Source organism: Coptis chinensis, chromosome 4 (genome assembly GCF_015680905.1).
Source record: "Coptis chinensis isolate HL-2020 chromosome 4, ASM1568090v1, whole genome shotgun sequence".
NCBI lineage: Eukaryota > Viridiplantae > Streptophyta > Magnoliopsida > Ranunculales > Ranunculaceae > Coptis > Coptis chinensis.
The window spans coordinates 14038237-14059994 of record NC_141459.1 but is presented as its reverse complement, the minus strand read 5'-3'; the positions used below and the strand labels follow the sequence as shown (position 1 = coordinate 14059994).

Below are 21758 nucleotides of genomic sequence, written 5' to 3'. Positions count from 1 at the left end.
TCAGCGTTTATAGGCTCCATATTATATGCTTGTGGATCTCCCCGTGTTTAAGATATCGAATGTCCGTTGATTAAGTCAAATTACTGACAACTACATTATTCAACTTCTTATGTCCTTGAGTAGTACCACTCAACCTCATTGTCATGTCAGAATAAATCCACTTGTAGGGTTTACATGACAATCTTTTTGAGCTCCTCAAGGGGACATCATCAACCCGACTTCCTGTGGGTAACGGATTTCTTCTATAATCAACAATACACCTTACATATAATGTCATTACCCAATCCATAGAGTTTGTTGATTCACAAATAAATCTCACTCATTGATGATTTAAAGCAATGTACAATGCACGTAAGTATCCGTTATTATATCCGGCTTAAGAGGACAAACATCCATAATAACAGAGGCGTTTGTTCTCTTATATAATCAGTATAAAGATAAACAACCTCACTTGGTCCTGTTCAATACACACAAAGTGTACTAGTGTAATCTTATAGTCAAGATAGACTAATACTGATTATACTATCTACAACCGTCTTAATGGTTTGTCCAAATCCATCTAGGTTGTGAACGATTACTTATACTTTATAAAGATGCGATGATATGATCTTACGTTATTTCACACTATATCATCTACAATATAAAGTACTAGACACATACATATAACTAATAACATATATAATAAGCATATCATTTGCCTATATGATTCTCATTCAAAATATGAAGAATTAGAATTAATACAAAAGTAATACTTTTAGTATATAACCCTATCAGGAGGGTGTATTGGGTTTGCTTTGGACTTCGCTGTTTGGGCTTGGGCTGGAGTCTGCCCAATCCCAATCCAATTCATGTGGCGCCCAATTAATACAGGACTCTAAAATATTTCAACTCGTGTTGATATTCGCCTTTGCATTTTATAGCTGGAGGCTATAGCCGATCATCATCGTGGGCCGCAAGCCCATTAACGTGATATCATATTTGGTGTTGGACTTAAAAACGGGCTTTTAGCAGCTTCCCTTCCAGCTCAGCAACAGTAGATAGTATAGTTTACTACTTATTATAAAAACAAAATTTCATCAGAAAAAAAATCTCTTTCCCTCCTCTTTCTTCTCTCCCAAAAAACTCATTCTACTTGCAAATGGCGAATTCGTACAAAGGCGGAGGCAGCGGTGGATATTACGGTTCTGATCCATATCGATCCAGGTATTTATTTATTTCTTAAAATAAAAAAAAATAATGATTATTTAAATTATTTATTTAGTTAGTTGTTTTGTTGTTTGTAGAGAAGGACTGGTTACTCGAACAGTTTCGAATAATCCAGATGAGATTCAGCTGAGGATTGATCCTATTCATGGTGATTTAGATGAAGAGATTACTGGTCTTCATCGTCAGATCGGCTTGCTAAAAAATGTACGTTACAACCTCATTTCTTTTTTCTTCTCTCCAATTTGTGACATTTGGACTTCTATATAAATTTTTTATTTAGGGTTTCAACTCAAATCTGATATTTTATGGATGTTTCGACTTTTTTGTGCCGAAATTTCAAGTGTAATCTACATATAGGAACTCTGCAAACTTTTTGTTTTTCTGTCTAGGCTTGCAATTTAGTCTCGTATGAATTTGGCAAATAAAGTTGGACTAGTGATAATAACATCATGTCACAATAAATACAAAGAAACTATTCACAATCTTATCAACAACTAACATAAGCATTATAGTAGCACAAGTTTTTCCTTTCTAGTAGCTCGTAAATAACCTTTTCATGCCGTGACTAAGTTTGGCAAATCCTTTCACTTGGATGGTTATTAGGGATGCGTGTTTTGTACCCTCTCATCAGCATTTGGACATTTATTACTGTTTCGTTTAGTCACTGTGTACATCATATACGTTTTGCATTTTGGATTTTTAGATTTGTTTTTCAGTCAATAAGTCTGAGCCCTTAATTTTGTTCCAAGCTATATTAGTTTACGTAAACTTTGTGCCGTTGTTATCTACCAAAAGCTATTACTGTTATCTTTTTTCTGAGAAGCTCTTATTCAAATGAAAATTCTGCAGGTAGCTCAAGAGATAGAATCGGAAGCGAAGTTTCAAAATGACTTTATCACTCAGCTGGTAATCATCTTAATATCTTACAAGTTTGTGTACTAAGTTACTAACTTCTTAAATTGTAGCATTTTAGTTCCATATATATATAAACTTGTAAGTTTGTTTAGTTCCATATATATAAACACTGAACCGGGGGACTGTTTTAACCAGAAACAATCTTCTTTTATTGTTTCTTTCACTCGTTGCAGCTCTTCATGGACTGTTTCTGTATCTTGATGCAAATCGCCATTAAGTGTCGCACCAATATGATGGTTTATAGCCTTTTTGGCTATGTTGGTCCAATTCAATTGCTTGTAGAAATTGGACTGTCCACGGAGATCAGCCTGAGTAGACATTAGAGGAGCAGCGATCGTATCTTTGTTCCCTTCATAGTAGATTGGCTTGAACGGAGGAAACGCTGAGGAGATCTTGTGATAGTCTTTTCTCATAGTCTTCCATATAGTATAGATTCTCTTGCCATAGAAATAATCCAAGAACAGTTGCTTGGAGCCTGCCTTTCCTTCTTCAATCCTTTTGTTCCGGATCAGTATCCTCTGTTCTTCAGTGTAATCTGTGAGCCACCGTTGTCTTCGAGGATCGGTGAGATACAGATAGTGTTCTGCATCCAACTCTCTCTTCAAGTTTTCGGGAATCTTTGGCATTTTCCTTTGTAGCTCCTTTTTCTCATCTACAGGCTGGACTCGAGTTATCATAGAGATAGACTGGAGTGGGTAGACCATTCTTCCTTGGTCTTCATCTGGCCTCCTGCTTTTGAGAGTCAGCCGTACTACTCCGTCGTCAAGACTCTTGATGTGATCGGAGTTGTTGCTGGCTTACAGCGTGAGCACCTTGGGCCGATTTTCATCGAACTTAACTGCCCAATCAATAGGTATCAAGACTGAACTTGGCTTCACCTTCTGTGGCGTAAGAACTCGCCCTTCGACATCTTGCAGGAAATACCCATGGAAGGATTTTGGAGCCTTAGGTATTCCATTAAGCTTGTCTCCGACTCGATAGCACAGCTTCCATGAGATAGAGATATTCACCGAACCTTCGAGCATATCAAACCCTTTTGTCTTTGTGTGTAGACGGAGGGCCTGGTTCAGATGTGGATCTGTTAAAGATATTATCATGTTTGGGATAGTGAGGAAGGTGACTTTGCCTTTGCTGAGACTTGCTTCCATAGCTGCAATCAGGGCTTGGTCGAACCGATTATGTCGGTAGTCCATTACACACACCAAGATAGATGTGTTGAGCTCTAGGCGTGTAAGTGGTACGACAGTCACATCTAGTCGGCCAATATGGATGAAGCGAAAGTCCTTTCTTAGGTACTGCCGAAGCCTTCGCAGGTTCAGCACATGGACATATTGACTCAGATACTCTCCAACAGGGCAATGTTGGAAAGGTTAAAGAGCGACTTGCACAAGGTGTTGCACAAAGGCGCCACCATGAAGATCAACGACTGGGTCAGTCTTCAAGAGGGCTTCGACGAGATCGACAAGCAACTTGATAAGCTCGTTCGAAACAGGAGAGTCGTAAGGCTCCGCCGTCAAAATAAGCATCTGAACCCAGAGTTTGATTAGTCCCACTGGGCACCGCCTGGAGGCGTGCCACACACAAACATATCCTCCGTACCGCACGAGGTTAAACAAACTGTATGGAATGCATGTATGATGTATCTGAAATTTTATTGTCTTTTCTAGACGTCTTAAGAAGTTTTTGACTTACTTTTTCTTTTCATACTAATAAAGAAGAAGAGATCAGACTCTTTTAGAGTCCCAAGGTCTCATTACAACCATTAGTGGTCAGTGAAAGTCGAAAGAAGGTAATGAAATTATTAAGAAGCTAGACATGGGAACTTGTACCATTGCCACGAGATGTGAAGCCAATCACGTGCAAGTGGGTGTACAAGATCAAGAGGCAGAGTGATGGCTTATTAGTAGGGGGAGCAGTATAAGGCCAGGCTGGTTGCAAGGGGATTTGGAGCCCTTCCAGAGTCTCTCTCAACTCGAGAAGTGGCCTGAATGGATGAATGAAGACCTGCACGATGCGTATGAGTCGACTGTCACTCCCCTTGGAACTCTAGCTCGTAACTATTAACTCTTGGAAAATTAGCTACTAGGCAAATAACCGATGCAGGAACTCTCCTTAGTGGCTTCCTTATAAGAGGGGAACTTCCCATTTGGTCAACTTTAGTGTAGTTTCTGATTTGATGTCACTGTTAAGATTTTCTCTCGGGTAAGACCCGGAAAAGACAAGAAAGAAAGAGCACATAATCAGACTAAAAGGCAGCAAATTAGCCTATATAGTCTGACAAGTTTGATTAATGGAGAAATCAGATTAGAAGGGAGACTTAGCTCCAGTAACTACCTGACTTAGCTAACCTTAGCAGCAGGAACTAACAGATGCAGGAAGTCACTACTTAGCACTAGCAACAGCAGAACTAGCAGCAGGAGGTTCTATTTACACAGCGGCAGTAGCTACCCTACAAGGAATGCATATAGAAAGATAGCAGTCACTATCCATAGCTCCAACTCTAGCTTGTCACTCAGGCTCTGACAACACCTTGGCTTTAGCTCTGTTATCCTTGTTCTGAACATTTCCTGAAAGTCGACTACAAGTTATAAATCAGAGGGGGAAGGCAGGTGAAGTCCTTTCCTCTGAAAATGGCAATGCCCTGGATTTCATCAGAATTGGAAGGAGAATCATAGGTAAGGCAAAGCTTTCCGCATAACGTCACTACCCGTTCCCTATAAGCCATAGCTCCTCACTCTTCACTGACGCAACTATAGCTCCTAACTCTCCTCTGCCTAGCTCCAACTCTCACTCCTTGCTGATCTAAGTAAGTGTCTCTTTCGTTTCGGTAAGGTAGTGTTTCGCATTGAGTCGAATCCCTCCCGCTTCTCGAGTTCTCCCCCATTGATAGCACTAGTGTTCAGTGTTGAAGTAAGTTGTTTGTTTCTTTCAATCTATTTTTAGTGAGTTCAATATCTGGGCGAAGCTCTTTATTTACCACAAACAAGATTTTCCTAATCTTATATATTTTTTTTCTGTTGATCTTTTCCTTTGGGATTCTTTCAAGTGTTATCATATCCGTCCCTACGCTAGGAGCCTAGGAGGTCATGGAGTGAGCCCGTCCTCGATGTTCTTTCCCGGAATTAGCCGAAAGTTACGAGGTGAATCCCTTTCCTTGAAATGTACAGTTCAGTAATGGAATTCGGGAGCAGGCTTAGCCACTTAGCCAATAACTTCCTGGGACAATAACTTCCTTTCACGGGCAGCATCCAGCTAATACAAATAAACTCCGGCATCCCCTGTGAGGGATGGAAACAGAGTCCCACACCCCCTCGAAACAACTGGACCAACGCGATGGACTACCTATTGATTTACCTTAGTTCTCTCAACTGGTTCCTCCGTCAGAGAGAGAGTTTTAGGTTCTTAAGGTTGACTCTTGGGTAGCTCGGTTCTCAATCCTTTTTTGGTAGTTATTTGCGGCCTACTCTATCTTTACTGATAAGGGGTTTGATCCTAAAAATGACTTAAGTGATGACTGAACTCTTATGTGGTTTCATCGGTGTGAGCTCGTTTTGGCGAGCAGGGTTGGGACACGTGGCTGAAATTAATAGGGCTTTCCTATTTCATACGATAAGATATGAAAGCAAAATACTTGCTGGAACGAAAACAGGATGATCTGAAGAAGAAAACACTGGGTACCTGCGAGAGCGGAGACAGGACAAGCTGACATAGAGCGTGAAAAGGATAATATATAATTAGGTGCGAGCGAACGAACTGGTGGAAGACGAATTCCTTGGGGTGACAAGCCGTTCATAACATAGATTGCCTGATGGAGGTGATGAAAGCTTCAAGGAAGAGTTGAGCAAGCAGAGCCATAGCTATCGGAGGTCCAGCCCTGAAGGAAGAAAGCACTCAAAAAAGAAGGTCTTTGACTTGATAGCCAGCCTTACCATTCATCGAATATTTAGATAACGGAGCAGACCAGCACACCTTTCATCCCTTGAAGACGACTCCTCTCAATGTGCTCTGCAAATCGCACTATAAACACCTACCTAACTCCCAACCTTCCTGGTGAAAAACCTCATGTAGGTAGGATTTGAACACCTTCTTTATGCTCTTTCACTAGACTTGCTCGCACTCCGTCTATAGAAAGAAGACTTTGTGTAAAGAATTCGATTTCGACGTGTTGACTGACTTTATTACCGACCCATGAACATCCTATCGGGAAAGGAGGGGAGGAAATGATGGATGGGTCTATCGATTTAAGTTTTCGGTCGGTCGACGGTTGGAGATAAGCAGTCCGGCTTGATTACTAGACAATGGATGGCGTTGTCAGTCACCGGTCGGATCTCGGACATCCACTGTTTTTAGAGCTTACCCATTAGGTTGTTTGGGAGGAAGCGTAAGCAGTCATCCGGGAGCTAGCCGGACTTGTAAGACTCGGCACTCTTGTGCAGGCCTATGACATGCAAATCTACACAAGCTTGGCTTATCCTCCTTCAATGGCTGATGTTCAGTGATCATTATACGCTAAAAGAAACGAGCAAGATCAGGACCTCCACGGGCGGGGCATCCTGCTTGTAGGAACATGGCACTTAAGCTATCCATTTCTGTCATATATCTGGTGTAGCTCTTGGCCTTTAGAGTAGGAGCTAAAGCCTTGCTGCTATTAGTAGAATATATTTTTATTGTTTTAGTCTTATGAACAAGGGTAAGTCAGGAGTGTCCGAAGGGGCGGGGGACTGATGTCTCAGGAGGCGCAGCTCTAGCTTTGGTAAACAAAACCTCTAGCTCTCCGGTGGGCAGCTCTTGCCTTTGTTCTGAGCTGAGGAGCTAGCCTTGCCCTTTCGGTTGAGCGAGTAAATCTACCTAAGCGATTCTTATCCCAGGCTAAACACAGGAACACAACCAAGAGCTTAAGGGTTTCCTGATATTTAGTGAGTGAAACCCGCTCCGTAGCTTGCTGTCCCAAGAAAAAGAGTTCCAATTCGAATCCTAAGTTACTGGATGCATATAATAGTAAATCTTTATCGTAAAAGCCTTTTTTCCTCAGTTCTTCCGCTACCGCTAGAGTTCGAGCTTGATAATTGCAATCTTAGCTTCTTAGGCATCAGACTGAGCAGACTCAAGCTTCTATCGTCTGGATGGTCTGATATGTATATGAAAATACAGTTCTTGATCTTTCCTTGCCTAAGAGATCTAGTCTCGTCCGATTTTGCGCAATAAAAGAAATAAAAGTAATATCGCATAACATAATAGGACGCATTTCCTCTCTAGTTTTTCCTCTTAATTAAAGGAAGGACCCCTCCCCGTTTCTCCCGATCTGGCGTCCGGGGTATCTCCACAAAGATGAAGGATTTCCCTTTGGTTTCTTTTTTTTTCATTAATGGGAGTCCAAGTCCCCGTTCTTACTCTACGCTATCTCCTATAGGCTGTCGTTGTTGCATCTCCTGTGTAGGACTGCTCTTAGAGCGGCGTCCCTTTTCGTGCAATAAATAGGAGTTAGTTTTGGCACATAAAGGTCCACTCCCCTCTGAGCTAAAAGAAAGAATGATGAAACCTGCAGCCAGGCCTAAGCTCGAGTCATTCCTCTTCTAGCTGGGTATCTATGTATCCCGGTATCGGCCGCATCAGCCTCAGCCTCAGCGGAAGCAGCCGAAGCTAGTTTGTATCATCCATCCGCAGGGTCTTCTCCTCGAGTTCACCAGCGAACGATGGAACCACCGAATCTCCCACTTCCGCTTCTCTTGCTTCATATCCGGCAGATGGCTCAGCATTAGACACTGGACCAGGGGACTGTTTTATTGTTTTATCCTGTCCGTTATATGAACTCCACAATATATATATATATAGCGCTGCTCTTAAAAAGCATACTCATCATAGAGAAAGTCATCCACTCATCCTAATAATCAATCTTTTCTGCAAATCTAGATTTTACAACAGAGTATAGATAGCATTTCAAATTCATTAGAGCACTAGCCATGCAGCCCGACCTGTGGCCGGGCCTGTTATTCTTAAACCCATCGTGTCTGGGCCTATATTTAAGGGAAGCACTTGGAAGTTTAACATATCTATATCCAATAAGTAATACATATCATGATCCATTAACTAATCCATATCCATATCTATTAACTAATACATATCCATATCCATATCCATATCCAATAACTAATACATATCAATTAACTAATCCATTGTTTTTTAGAATTTGTTTTTTTTTATCCCATGCGTACATTTGAAATAATGAAATAATGCGTAGCTTTGTTTTTTGTTTTAGCATAACACATGAAAGGACAATTTTAATTTATATTAAATTAGAGAGCAGGCCAAATTCAGGGTTAGTTTGGTAAGAAGGCAAGTAATTATTTTTCAAATAGGGACTATTTTAAAAACTTTGCTGATGTGGCCCACTATGAGCATCTTGGAAGAAACGGATATTAATATAGGTAGGATATGTACCGCCTTCTAACATATAACAACTTTGAAAATTGTCTGATAAAAGATCTTATGTTGCCAACTTACATAAGTTCAAATAATTGAACTGTTTGAACTTTGAACTTTATTTTTTGTTCTCCTACAAAGTGTACAAATGGAACTTAAAATTGGTTTAACGACTTTACTGATGTGCTTTGTTCTAATTGTTGAATATGATAACTGTGTCTTTACAGGATATAGCTTTGAGAATTTTTTTTCTAAAGTTTTACCTTTGAAAACTATAGATACTCTTTGACAGTTTTGTTGTATCTGATTTTTGAAAACAGCAAATGACACTGATTAAAGCTCAAGCAGGAGTGAAGAACAACATGAGGAGGCTGAATAGGAGCATCATTCAGCAGGGGTCAAACCATGTATTGCATGTTGTTATGTTTGCTCTATTTTGCTTTTTCGTGGTCTACTTGTTGGCCAAATGGTCTCGAAGATGAGAATTTACAAGCTAGGGATCTCTGTGGATCATTGCATGACCAGTAGGTTTCAGTTTTCGTTGTAAAGTCTTACAAATTTTAGCCTCAGAGTGTTATGTTCTTAAAAAGATTGTCTAGTATACCTCATTTACAACCAAACTGGTGTTCATATATAATGCATCAAAGAATTGCTTCATACGTATTTCTTTTCCTTCAGCTTTCTTCTCATATGAATTATACGGACATGAATTCTAGACCCGAAAAGAAGTGAAAGCATACTTTACACATTAAAAACAGAACTGAAAACATAGTTGTAGTTTATGCTTTCTTGGTTTCAGGAATTGATTGAATGTATATGAATTATTCATTCAAGTATTCAACAACTGGTGCACACACACAACTTGATTTTGGTTGCTGGGTTGAGAACTCATTCTGCTTCATTACCTTCACCTGATTGATGGCATTTCTGGCCCACTCAGTGAAGAAAGTTTCATTGTGGCCAACTCGACCATTTTTGTAGATACCGAAGCATTCTGAATCTTTTTCGGGATGGGGCATTCCTTCTCAACTTGTGGATCCCACCAAGCTCCCAGGTGTTTCATTCCCGAATAATCTGCCGTCATATTCAATGGTGAGCATACTTGCCTATGCCTGCATACTCCCACCATCCGTTGGGGAAAAACTCCATACCACTGCTGTTCCTATCCATGAAGAGCATGTTCGTCAGTTGGACCCCGTGTGGTGATGCTACAATGTCAGTAAAACTCATCGCCCTTACCTGAATATATACCAAAATGTTGTTTAGCAATGTGTTTGCAGAATCATTAAATATTTGTTTGTTTGCCAGCAATCTGTTATCTGTGTTAGAGATTTATTTGTTAGGATTATATGTTAGCAGCAATATGTATGAAATATTTTTTGACATGTGATAGTTCTGAACATAGTTATCAATATCGTACGATACACTATACTCGTATCGAAAGCAAATCGATACGTATCACACTAGTGTATCAAAAGTTTTATGTATCATCGCACGATACAAAGAGTGTATCGATATGATACATTACATATCGAGCGATACACTTCAGACACATTAAATATTAAAAAATTAAAATCCGAAAACGAGTTTTTAAGATTTGTTTTAGTTTTTTCTTCTCCTTTCTGAGCCTTAAAAAACCATCTAAGGTTTGAGGATATGATAAACAACAACTGTAATACAAAAACAACAACTAGCTTACTCATCTAATAGCTCGCCTATCATTTTATGTCTAATACTAACTTGGGTCTAGTGGTTGAAAATGATGACATTTTGTACCATACACTAGTAGTATTGTGTATGATAAGAGTCATAAGACTATTTTTGTACAAAACTTACATAGACATGCACAAACAAATAAAACTATAACCATGAGTCTTCACTCTTCAATCCTTATTACCATTTCCTGCAAAGAATGAATTTATTGCCCATACATATATTCAAATAGCTCATATATACATATTTTTTATAATTAACTAGCATCATGCACGTGCGTTGCACATACGGCCACTGGAACAATTAACCATAAATATTTCATGCTTTGATTTGGATATATGGCATAGCCAAGCGAATACATAAACGCAACAAAAGGACCCAAATGAACCATGACATTGTCAAGTGAGGCTAAAAAAAAAAAAAAGCCCCAAAGATCTGTAAATACACTACTACCCCGTACAAATGTACAATAGAGACACAGTCTCTTACATGAGCTTCTTAGATTTGAACTGAAATAGTTTACATGAACTGAAATAATAGTTTACATAAATCATATACGAACTGAAATTCAACTCCTTGCAAACTAAAATACAATTATATAACACACTTTTGATTTTGTAGAGTGTAGGAGAACATGCATGGCATCCTTGCAGGTGAGAACACCATCATCAGGCGTGTAAGATTAGATAGAGTAATATTATCTTCTGGCCAAGTTCTGCATCCTTAAACATTAAAACCAATTGATTGCTCTTCTGTCCCCTCAGCTTCTCCGTACTTCAAAACCTTTTTCTATTAGCTCAAATCTTGTTGGATTCCATATTAGTTTCTACAATGCCAAATTCAACTTGATTGACCATCATATTCATGAAGTAAATAAGTAAATATAGCACTAACCATGCTATATTTGATGCATAAAGTAAACTAAAAATCCTGGAAGGAATCTTTCGTCATTAAGGTTTAAAGTATTCTACAATTAGTATTAACCATGCATGTTGCATAAGGTGTACGATCGGTGTAAAAATGAGTGGGAATTGATGGCACTATACGCAGGGAATCATAATAGAAATCAAGCACGTTATATACGTGCAATTGTCATTTTAATTGTCAGCACACGATCACAATGGCCATATTCAAGCATCTCTGTCAACAGTACCAAGAAATATAAAAAATAGTAGCTTAAGAATTCACACCTAGACCATAAAAAAACACATATTTATTGGAACCAGATGTCATCACATTAGAATACTAAATGGACGTAACCACAGTGACAAAAACATTATTCTCAAAATGCATAAGTTGGATTAAAATCACTAATACAATATTCAATAAGTTCATTATTGTTCATTGTTCATTATTTTAAATTCTTCATTCAATATTCAAAGAAAAAATGGTCAATTTTTTTTTATCCATAAGGAATATGTAAGTGTCACACAAATAATTTATTACTGACAGTGTGTTAACCAACTCCCTTTTCAATAGTGATGCACACACATTTCTCATTGTTTCACAGCTAACATCAAGTTGTTGCGTACGCAGTGGAAGACAATTGACATTTTCCGGCTTAGAGATAGCCAAGGCAAGTGGGGACAGCCATGACGACCTTGATCAATACTCATTAACACGTGAGTTTTTTCGGTTGCTCCGCCCATGACTCTTAACACAATTCACATGATGCAAATTATAAAATGTGGACACTGTAATATTAAACTCTACTATACTCAATTCAAATCACCTTTTTTGAAAAGTTTCATCAGTAGCAAAAAATTGGTTTTGACAAATAGCAACACACACAACTTTGAAGGATCTAATCATATGGTACACGTGAACCTCCCACATCAACAATCACCACCAAATACTGGAGCGTGACATGCCTAACATACCATCAAACCCATTTATCTAAATACGATATCCTGGGAAAATTGAAATCTGAACGTCTTTTAATGACCATCCTCAGCCAAAACATTATCTAATGGTATTGTATATCTAATAGTACTCATCAAAGCATGTAAAATAAATAAATAAAGAGTATGGGAGAATGTGATGCATACAGAGAAAAGAGTTGAGGAAGTAAACATATACATATAATATAAGTAATTGAGAAAAGAATTTTGAGCAACAAAGATCGGGGGTGGGGGATTAAGTTTTACAATAATAGCTATGTTTAAATGTTAACAGCTAGAAAACTCACCAAAATTCAGAGAGTGAACGTCCTCCCCAAAATTGAAATTGGGTAATGATTTTTCTCCAATTTTATGCAAACAATAATGAGAAGAGATTAAGAGCCACGACATTAAGATTAGAATAATCTATAAATGGACAACAACCAAAATACCTGTTCAGTTATTTTGTGCTTGAGAACCTTCTCTTTGGCAAGTATGTATAGGGCCATTGGTTCCCCTATCTCAGAATTCCTAGCGAACCTCACCTTGGCAAATGTTCCCTCACCTATTGTTCTCCCCACCTCATACGTACTATACCCACTTGGCGCTCAACTTTAGTTGTGCTCATTTTGTATCAGAGGAACTGCAGGAAACTTCTTGGGTTCAGATACCAAACCGTTCTATAGTTTTTCACCTGGAATCAAAACAAATCTCATAAACCTAAACCAAGACTCAAATAAAGCATGGTAGTACCACATTTTGAACATTTATCAATTCGATCTCATATTTTATAGATGAACAACAAATGAAAACAACATAAAATAGCTTACAATGGTTGAAACACAAATATCCATAATCAATATAGACATTTATGGGGGGAATGTGATCAAATACAACTCAAGCTCGACAAATTGTTTTAGCTATAGAGATATGAACTTTGAATGCTAAGCTCAGAAATTCGCCAACAGTATGATGATCTACTAAAACAAAATTAAGTAAATCTATTAATGTTTGCTTAAATTATCACATATATCAAAGATTTTAACAATTGTTGCATATCAAGAGAAACTTTCAACCATAAAAGTGAATAGTACATATAAATATTAAGAATTAGATCTTTTAGATACAAAAGATTCTCCTTTTTTAAGTATGTATGCCAATGAAAAAGAGAGAGGAATCATACAGCCTCCAAAACCACTATGTTGAAATTAGAACAAAGTGGCCGAATATATCAAATACTGACTGCACACAAAACAACCCAGCCTAAAAAAAAAAATAAACGAACCACACACAGTTTTACCAAAGCCCACTAACATGAATAATGAGGCTAACATATAGGCACTTCGGGGGCTAAAGGCAAGTTCACTACATTTGACATTCAAAGCTTAAAATCCCATTAAGGATATAGATTAAAAAATAAGGTATAAATACAGAAATATGCAACGTACTTAGGTCCTATTAATACTTGTATCAACATAGAATTTTTTTTCACAAACGATACAATGTACTATGCCCGATTTCACAAAAATAGCAATCTGTTAGGTTCCGTCAGTTAAGTAATGATGTGTCATTGTTTTTCATTTTCGTTTTATTTGTATTTTCCACTTGGCATGCCACATCAGCATTTTCTACCAACTCAAAGATTTCCATTTCCAAAGATTGCCCCAATTCAACAACTCAACATTTTCGTTTTTAAGTGACTGAAAAATAAATTAATAATTTTTTTGAATTAATAAATATATAAAAAAGAATAAATTAATAATTATATAATAATAATAATAAAATAATTATATAAATAATAAATAAATATATAAATAATATATAATTTTATTTATTATATATATTTGAAAATTATCAAAAAACTATAAATAATAATAAAAAATATATATATTATTTTATAATAAAAATATATATATATATATATATAAAATATAATTTTATTTATTATATATATTTTGAAAATTATAAAAAAACTATAAATAATATAAAAAATATATATAATATAAAAAAAAAATTTGTATATATATATAGTAAAAAAAAAATATATTTATATATTTCTTTGTTTATATATATTTTTTTATATTATAATATTTTTTGATAATTTATAGTTTTTTTTATAATTTTCAAATATATATAATAAATAAAATAATATATTATTTATATATATTTTTATTTTTTTTATATTATAATATTTTTTTTTTATAATTTTCAAATATATATAATAAATAAAATTATATATTTTTTATTATTATTTATAGTTTTTTGATAATTTTCAAATATATATAATAAATAAAATAATATATTATTTATATATTTATATATTATTTATATAATTATTTTATTATTATTATATAATTATTAATTTATTCTTTTTTATATATTTATTAATTCAAAAAAATTATTAATTTATTTTTCAGTCACTTAAAAAAAAAAAAAAAAAAAAAAAAAAAAAAAACGAAAATGTTGAGTTGGCAATGTTGAGGTGGAAATGCTGAGTTGGTAGAAAATGCTGATGTGGCATGCCAAGTGGAAAATACAAATAAAACGAAAATGAAAAAATAATGACACATCATCACTTAACTGATGGAACCTAAGAGATTGCTATTTTTGTGAAATCGGGCATAGTACATTATATCGTTTGTGAAAAAAAATTCTATGTTGATACAAGTGTTAATAGAACCTAAGTACATTGCATATTTCTGTATTTAAACCAAAAAATAAATACAACATTGTCCCATATGCTTAAACCTAAACTTCCAGTTCACATACAACTAAGATGAGCTAAAGATGTAGCAAACTTTACAATCAGAAGCTCAAAATACATCATCCAAGAAATATAATTGAAGCACATACTCATAATAAGCAATTATATTGAAAAGCAACTAATACCAATAACCTTCAAAATGAATCTCTACAGCAAAATCCCACTTTAAAAGATTTCCTGTCTCAATAGAAAAGTGACAACTAACAAACCAAACCTCAAATTTCAAAACCCACCTCCAAAACCACTCTTAATAAAAATTTGAAGTACACAGGATCACGTATAGTCGAAAACTTGGAAGGTATGAATCTTAAAAGAGATTACATAAATAAAGAAAATCACCCTGCAGGCCATAATGTCAGAATGTATGGCCAAGCATAAAAATGACTGCCATTACAACGACCACAATAGAGACCACATGAAATTAAAACCATGCCTTTCAGTATTCATATTTTTACTTTAGAATGGTCAAAGAAAATAATAACTAATATGCAATGTGTTGTTATCTGCTAATGCTATCACAGGCATCCAAAATACATATGGTCTGCTTCTAAAGCTCGTGTCATGAAACTTTTATGAAAGGGAATGTTGGGCAAAAATAAACACTGTTAAAGTTCATGCACCCTCTTAAGCGATTGCTAAATGGAAGTTTCCAATTCACGTCTATGAATAAAGGATTGTTAGAGTGCAAAGAACAAATCTGTAATAACTTGATTATTGAGTCTGAGAAGCAGCATATAAATAGCCTTTACAGACTGACTAAAACAAACTACACTCACGTTCTTCCTAGAATCGTGGTAACAAACTTGACTAAATCAAATGACAGCAGTTCCTAAAGACTAGGACTTTATTAACAAACTAAATCTTATCATTTCCTCCCTTAAACTAAACTGCCTAGACATGCATCTAGTTTATCTTTGGCGCATCACAAACTCCCAGTTTCTTTCTGAGCTCCTGAAATGTCTCTAGCTTGAGTGGTTTGGTAAATATGTCTGCTATTTGCTGCTGTGTACAACAATACTTGATCTGCACAACTCCTTCATTTACCAGATCACGTAAGAAATGGAAACGCACATCAATGTGCTTGCTCTTGCCGTGCATCGCTGGATTCCTTGATAACTTTATTGTTGAGCTATTGTCACAAAAGATGACAGGACTCTCACTGCCATTATAACCAATCTTCTTTAACACCCTTTTCATCCAAACCAACTGACAAGTGCATGCTGCAGCAGCAACAAACTCTGCTTCTGTTGTACTTAGTGTAACTATCGGTTGTTTCCGAAGACCACGCCATCTTTGCTCCACTTAAAATAAAAGCATACCCCGACGTGCTCTTTCTATCTTCCACACACCCCGCATAATCACTATCAGTGAAGCCAACCAATTCCTTATGTCCTCCTTTCTGATAAAGAATACCAAATCCAATGGTTCCTTGCAAGTACCGCAGAACTCTTTAGTTAGGCGAAAAAGATGTAACTTTCGGTTGGCTTTGACATATACCGCTAATTAGGCTAACTGCATATATTATATCCGCCCTGTGGTCGCTAAATACGTCATGCTTCCAACCACCGCTTGCTTGAATGAACCATTCACCTCTACACCATTTTCATCTTTAGAAATTTTGAACCCTGGAATGATTGGATTTTGAACAGAATTACTATCCTCCATTCCAAACTTCTTTAACATTTCCATCACATATTTCTTCTGATTAATAAATATCCCTCCAGCAAACTGCACTACTTCAATACCAAGAAAATACCTCATCTTGCCCAAATCCGACATATCAAATTCCTTCATCATGGAATCTTTAAACTCACACATCATAACCTCATCGTCTCCTGTATAAAGTAAATCATCAACATACAAACTAATGATCAAACGTTTGCCTTGTTTGTTGATTTTAGTAAACAAAGTCTGTTCACTGTCATCCTTCTCAAAGCCTTCTTTCTTGAAGTATGACTCAATTCGGCTGAACCATGCTCTTGGTGCCTGCTTGAGTCCGTATAAAGCTTTGTTGAGTTTGTATACCTTTTCCACTTCATTCTTCATCTCATAACCCCTCGGCTGCTCAACATAAACGTCTTCGATTAATTCACCATGAAGGAAAGCCGATTTCACATCGAGTTGGAATACATTCCAACCTTTCTGAGCTGCAAGAGCTAAGATCATTCGCACTGTGTCCATACGAGCTACAGGTGCATACACTTCTTCGTAGTCAACTCCGTGTTCCTGGGCATAACCTTTTGCGACTAAGCGGGCCTTGTGCTTCTCCACTTCTCCAAGTTCATTCAATTTTGTTTTATAAACCCATTTGACTCCTATCCTTTTAGCTCCCTTTGGCAAGTCAATTAGAAACCACGTCCCATTCTTCTTAATTGAGCGCATTTCTGAATCCATAACTTGCCTCCATTTTTCATCTTTTACTGCTTCATCAAAACTGGCCGGGTCAGAATTGGTCAAGTTTGAGCTAGCGACCAAAGCCAAATGAGCTTGCACATTTTCATTGTTCAGGTCATCACCACTAAAATAGTCAGCCATCCATACTGGTGCTCTTCTATTGCGAATTTCAGGAACATCAAGATTTCCTGAGCTCGGCACATCAGGAACATCAAGATTTCCCGAGCTCGACATAGTTTCTTCGCTCCCTTCCGTATCTTCATTCTCTTCCTCTTCACTACTGTGTTCTTCATCTCTCCATTCTAAGTTAAGTTGAATCTGTTCTTCATAGCTTGCATCCCAATTCCATGTCTTGTCTTCCTCGAAAATGACGTCTCTGCTAATCACAATCTGTTTTGATACCGATCATACCAGATCCCTTTGATTCCTTGCTCACCCCAAATAAAACACAGCTGCGACTCTTATCTTCAAGCTTTGTTCGTCGAGCATCAGGCACATGAGCATGTGCTATACAACCAAAAACTCTTAAGTGGCCAACAGAAGGCTTCACCCCGCTCCAACCTTCCTCTGGCGTCATGTCTTTTACTGAAGACGTTGGGCATCTATTAAGAACATAAAATGCCCAATTTACCGCTTCCGGCCAGAATATCTTTGGAACATTGTTCTCAATCAATAAACTCCTCACCATATTCATCACCGTCCTGTTCTTCCGTTCGGCGACACCATTTTGCTGCGGTGTATGGGCAGTGGTCAATTGTCGCTTGATTCCATTTTGTCTACAATAATTGTTGAACTCACTTGATGTGAATTCTCCTCCACGATCTGTTCTTAAACATTTAATTGACAAACCAGTTTCTTTTTCCACACAACTCTTAAATAACTTAAACGAAGCAAATGCATCTGCCTTATAAACAAGAAATTGTACCCAAGCCTTCCTACTAAAGTCATCGATAAAACAAATGAGGTACCGCTTGTGACTGCTAGAATTAGGAGATATTGGGCCGCAAATATCCGCATGAACTAGCTCCAACTTCTCTGATGCTCTCCATGTGCTTTTCTTCGGAATAACATCTCGGTGTTGTTTCCCCTTCAAGCAATCAGTGCAGACAAAGTTAGATTCAAGGATACTTGGCAAACCCCTCACCATTCCTTTGCTTTGCAGAGTCTGAAGTCCTTTGTAGCTAAGGTGGCCATATCTACGGTGCCAAAGATGAGCTAGGTCATGAGTAGTTTCTTGGAGACATACCTCCTTTGGTTCCTTCTTGATTAGTTGCGAGTTTGATAGCAATACAAACATCCTGTTGGCTGTCATGTTAGTTTGAATGATTAAGCCCTTCGTGGGATGGTAGATTCGGCACTGATTGGACTGCATTAGAATGGCTAGGCCCTTTTCTTGCAATTGCCCGACACTGAGAAGGTGACTCTTCAATTCTGGTACATAAAATACATCTTTTACAAGATGACTGACACCATCCAAAAACAAGCACACACTTCCTTTGCCAACAACGTTCAGCCTTGTATGATTGCCCAATCTGACCACCTTTTTGAACCCCTCCTTCAATTCCGCGTAAAAGAGATGAATCACCACACATATGGTTGCTTTGCAACCTGAATCAAGGAACCACACATCATCTCGGTTTACTCCATGTAATTCAACAAAGGCCATGAGTATCGCCTCCTCCGACTCATCTAGTTCTCACATAATTTGCTTCCTTCAACTTGGACACTTTCGTATTGGAAGTGTCCGAGTTGATGACATCGGTAGCACTCAACAGTTGCCTTATTGAAGTTTTGGCGACCTCTGCCTCTACCTCTTCCTCCTCAGAAAGTAGCTCTCCCACGTCCTCGTCCACCATAACCTCCTAACCTTCAGCATGTGACACCGTGAGTGCTTGTTCCTCTTCTCCACCTCTTTTGAACTTCTGCTCATGAACAAGTAGTGAACTCTGCAACGCATCGATGGAGAGTTGATCAATATCCTTTGCTTATTCTATGGAACAAACAATGTAATTCCATTTCTCAGTGAGAGTTCTCATAATCTTCTCGACGATCTTGACATCATTCATGTCTTCCCCACAATTCTTCATGTCGTTTGCAACCACCATCACTCGACCAAAGTAGTCAGTGATCGATTCACCTTGTTTCATTGTCAGAATCTCAAAATCTCTGCGAAGACGATTGAGTTGGGCCCTCTGTACGCGTGCATTGCCTTGACACTTCATCTTCATGGACTCCCAAAGTTGTTTAGACGTCTCCTTCTGTGTGGTTATCTTTAGAATTGACTTGTCAAGGGATTGAAACAAGTAATTCTTGGCCTTTAGATCTTTCAGCTTCATCTCCTCTAGAGTTTTTCTCTGTGCAGCGGTTAGCTCCTCTTCATCATCAAGTTGTGAATAACCGGATTCCACAACAGTCCAGTATTCCTTGGATCGGAGAAGATTCTCCATGATCATGCTCCAGTGATCATAGTCACCATCAAACTTCGGAATAGAAGGTTGAGCAAAGTTACTGTTTGTTTCTGACCCCATCTCGTGCACACTCCCTTGTTGTCTCTCTAACTCACTCTTTTAATCTCTCAAGTTATGCTCCGATACCAGATTGTTATAATACAAAGAAAAAAATCTGTAATAACTTGATTATTGAGTCTGAGAAGCAGCATATAAATAGCCTTTACAGACTGACTAAAACAAACTACACTCACGTTCTTCCTAGAATCGTGGTAACAAACTTGACTAAATCAAATGACAGTAGTTCCTAAAGACTAGGACTTTATTAACAAACTAAATCTTATCAAGGATTAAGATAGTAATTCCAAAAAACTTTGTGCTACCATATAATTAGGCATCGCAGTTGTCGGGGAAAAACGTTAACCCGACACTCCCGATGTGATGGTGCTTCCGAAGGCTTGAAAGAGATGGGGGATTGGGATTTTTGAGGAAGAGAGACTGCACCAACGTTCTGGTTGCCTACGTACCCAGTGAGGAATCCGGGATCAAGTCTCTTTTTCACGTAGTTTTGGAAGATGCAGAAGCCTCCGTATATATAGCAATCCCCTGTCTTGGCGGCCAAGAAAGGGATTCTCGGAGATTGCCATTCTTGATGAATCCTAGTATGATCCTATTTATCATTCCCCAAGATTTCATTCTATCATTTCGCAAGATCTTATCGGATTGCACTAGGATTTTTAGCTTCCGCGGATCGGATTATTGGATCAGAATCATCCGAACGGATTGGATCCATAGATCTGGGCCACTCGGATGGGCCCTGGACCTGCTCAACTTTGATGGATTCAAGACCGAACGATCCGACAAGTTTTATTTGGACGACCATCGATCGGTCATTTCTTTGGGCCCATATCCGGTCCATGGTTCGAGTACACTGTAGATTGGAAATATAATGTATGGTACACACACTGCCCCCTCTTCAACAGAGGGGCAAACGAAGATGAAGGTGGTATGTTGAAGAAAAAAAAAAAAAAAAAAAAACCAAAATGATATAGAAGGGAAAAAAACCAAAATGATATAATAGGGAAAGAGGAAATAATGTGAAATAATCAAAAGAAACAAGAGTAGAAAAAGTGAAGGGTATAAACGGAAATGACCGTTTTAGGTAAATAGTAAAGAAAAAAAAATGACAATGAGATGTAATCTAAAAATAGATAAGTGGGTGTAATTCAATAAATGACAAGAAGCATAAGAGGGGCTAAAATCAAAAGGTGAGAAAAGTAAAAGGGGGTGGAGGGTTAAATAAAAAAGGTTTGTAATAAATGGGTGGTTGGATAAGTTAAAAGAATGAGATAACAATTGTGTGGGTGGGGATCAAAAGAAAGAGATAAGAAGATAAAGAAGAATAAGGAGAGAAGTGAAGAACTAAGCCCTACCATGTAAGTGTGTTTAAATTTTTCACTTAATTCACTTGTGTAGTTGTCACTAGAGGTGAAATAGGTAACACTTTGCATGTTTAGCTTATGAGGTTTAAATGATTACATAAAACCCATAGCTTTAATACTTTAGTGAGTAAATTGAGTGACCAACTTAGTGATATGGTTATGGGAGATGCTAATTTGGCTTAAAAACAAACCAAATGAGTTGAAATAGAACTGACCCGGCTAGCAAACTGCTGACCCGGCAAGAAAATATATTGACCCGGCCTGAAAACTAGTGACCAGGCAAGGAAACAGTTTGACCGGTCGCGAAAATAGATAAAATTGCCGATCCATATATAAGTAGGCTGAATCGGCTGAATACCGAAACCAAATTTTAGACCACACGACCGGCAGGGAAAAGCCAAAATCAGCAAGGAAAACGCCTGGACAAGCTGAAAAATATGTGACCCAGCTGTAAAAACTCCCAAACCAGCTGAAACCGGCTGAAAAATACAGGAACCAGTGGTAAAAATGTTGGAACCGGTTGAAAAATTGTAGAACTGGTGGAAATAACGCCTGAACCGGCTGGAATATGCCCGAA

The 21758-nt window shown here is 37.6% G+C and overlaps 1 protein-coding gene across 2 annotated transcripts; it reads left to right on the top strand.

The window, feature by feature from the left end:
• The first annotated feature begins 1044 nt into the window (after nt 1–1044).
• LOC147502043 (bet1-like protein At1g29060) lies at nt 1045–9204 on the top strand. 2 transcript variants are annotated; one of them, XM_086607011.1, is made up of 4 exons: nt 1045–1203; nt 1284–1410; nt 2056–2112; nt 8862–9204. In XM_086607011.1, exons 1-4 carry the CDS (start codon nt 1139–1141, stop codon nt 9021–9023), a joined length of 411 nt encoding a protein of 136 aa, XP_086463137.1. In that variant the 5' UTR covers nt 1045–1138; the 3' UTR covers nt 9024–9204. The 2 variants fall into 2 exon arrangements, with proteins under 2 accessions (XP_086463137.1, XP_086463138.1); XM_086607012.1 differs by lacking the exon at nt 8862–9204 and adding an exon at nt 2295–7337.
• Nucleotides 9205–21758: the final 12554 nt, after the last annotated feature.

What these genes read in the sequence shown, in the direction of transcription:
- LOC147502043 (XM_086607011.1), top strand. Translation starts at nt 1,139, where the DNA reads ATGGCGAATTCGTACAAAGGCGGAGGCAGCGGTGGATATTACGGTTCT. An exon ending in AGATCGGCTTGCTAAAAAAT is followed by an intron (nt 1,411 to 2,055) that starts GTACGTTACAAC and finishes AAAATTCTGCAG; the next exon opens with GTAGCTCAAGAGATAGAATC. An exon ending in ATGACTTTATCACTCAGCTG is followed by an intron (nt 2,113 to 8,861) that starts GTAATCATCTTA and finishes TTTTGAAAACAG; the next exon opens with CAAATGACACTGATTAAAGC.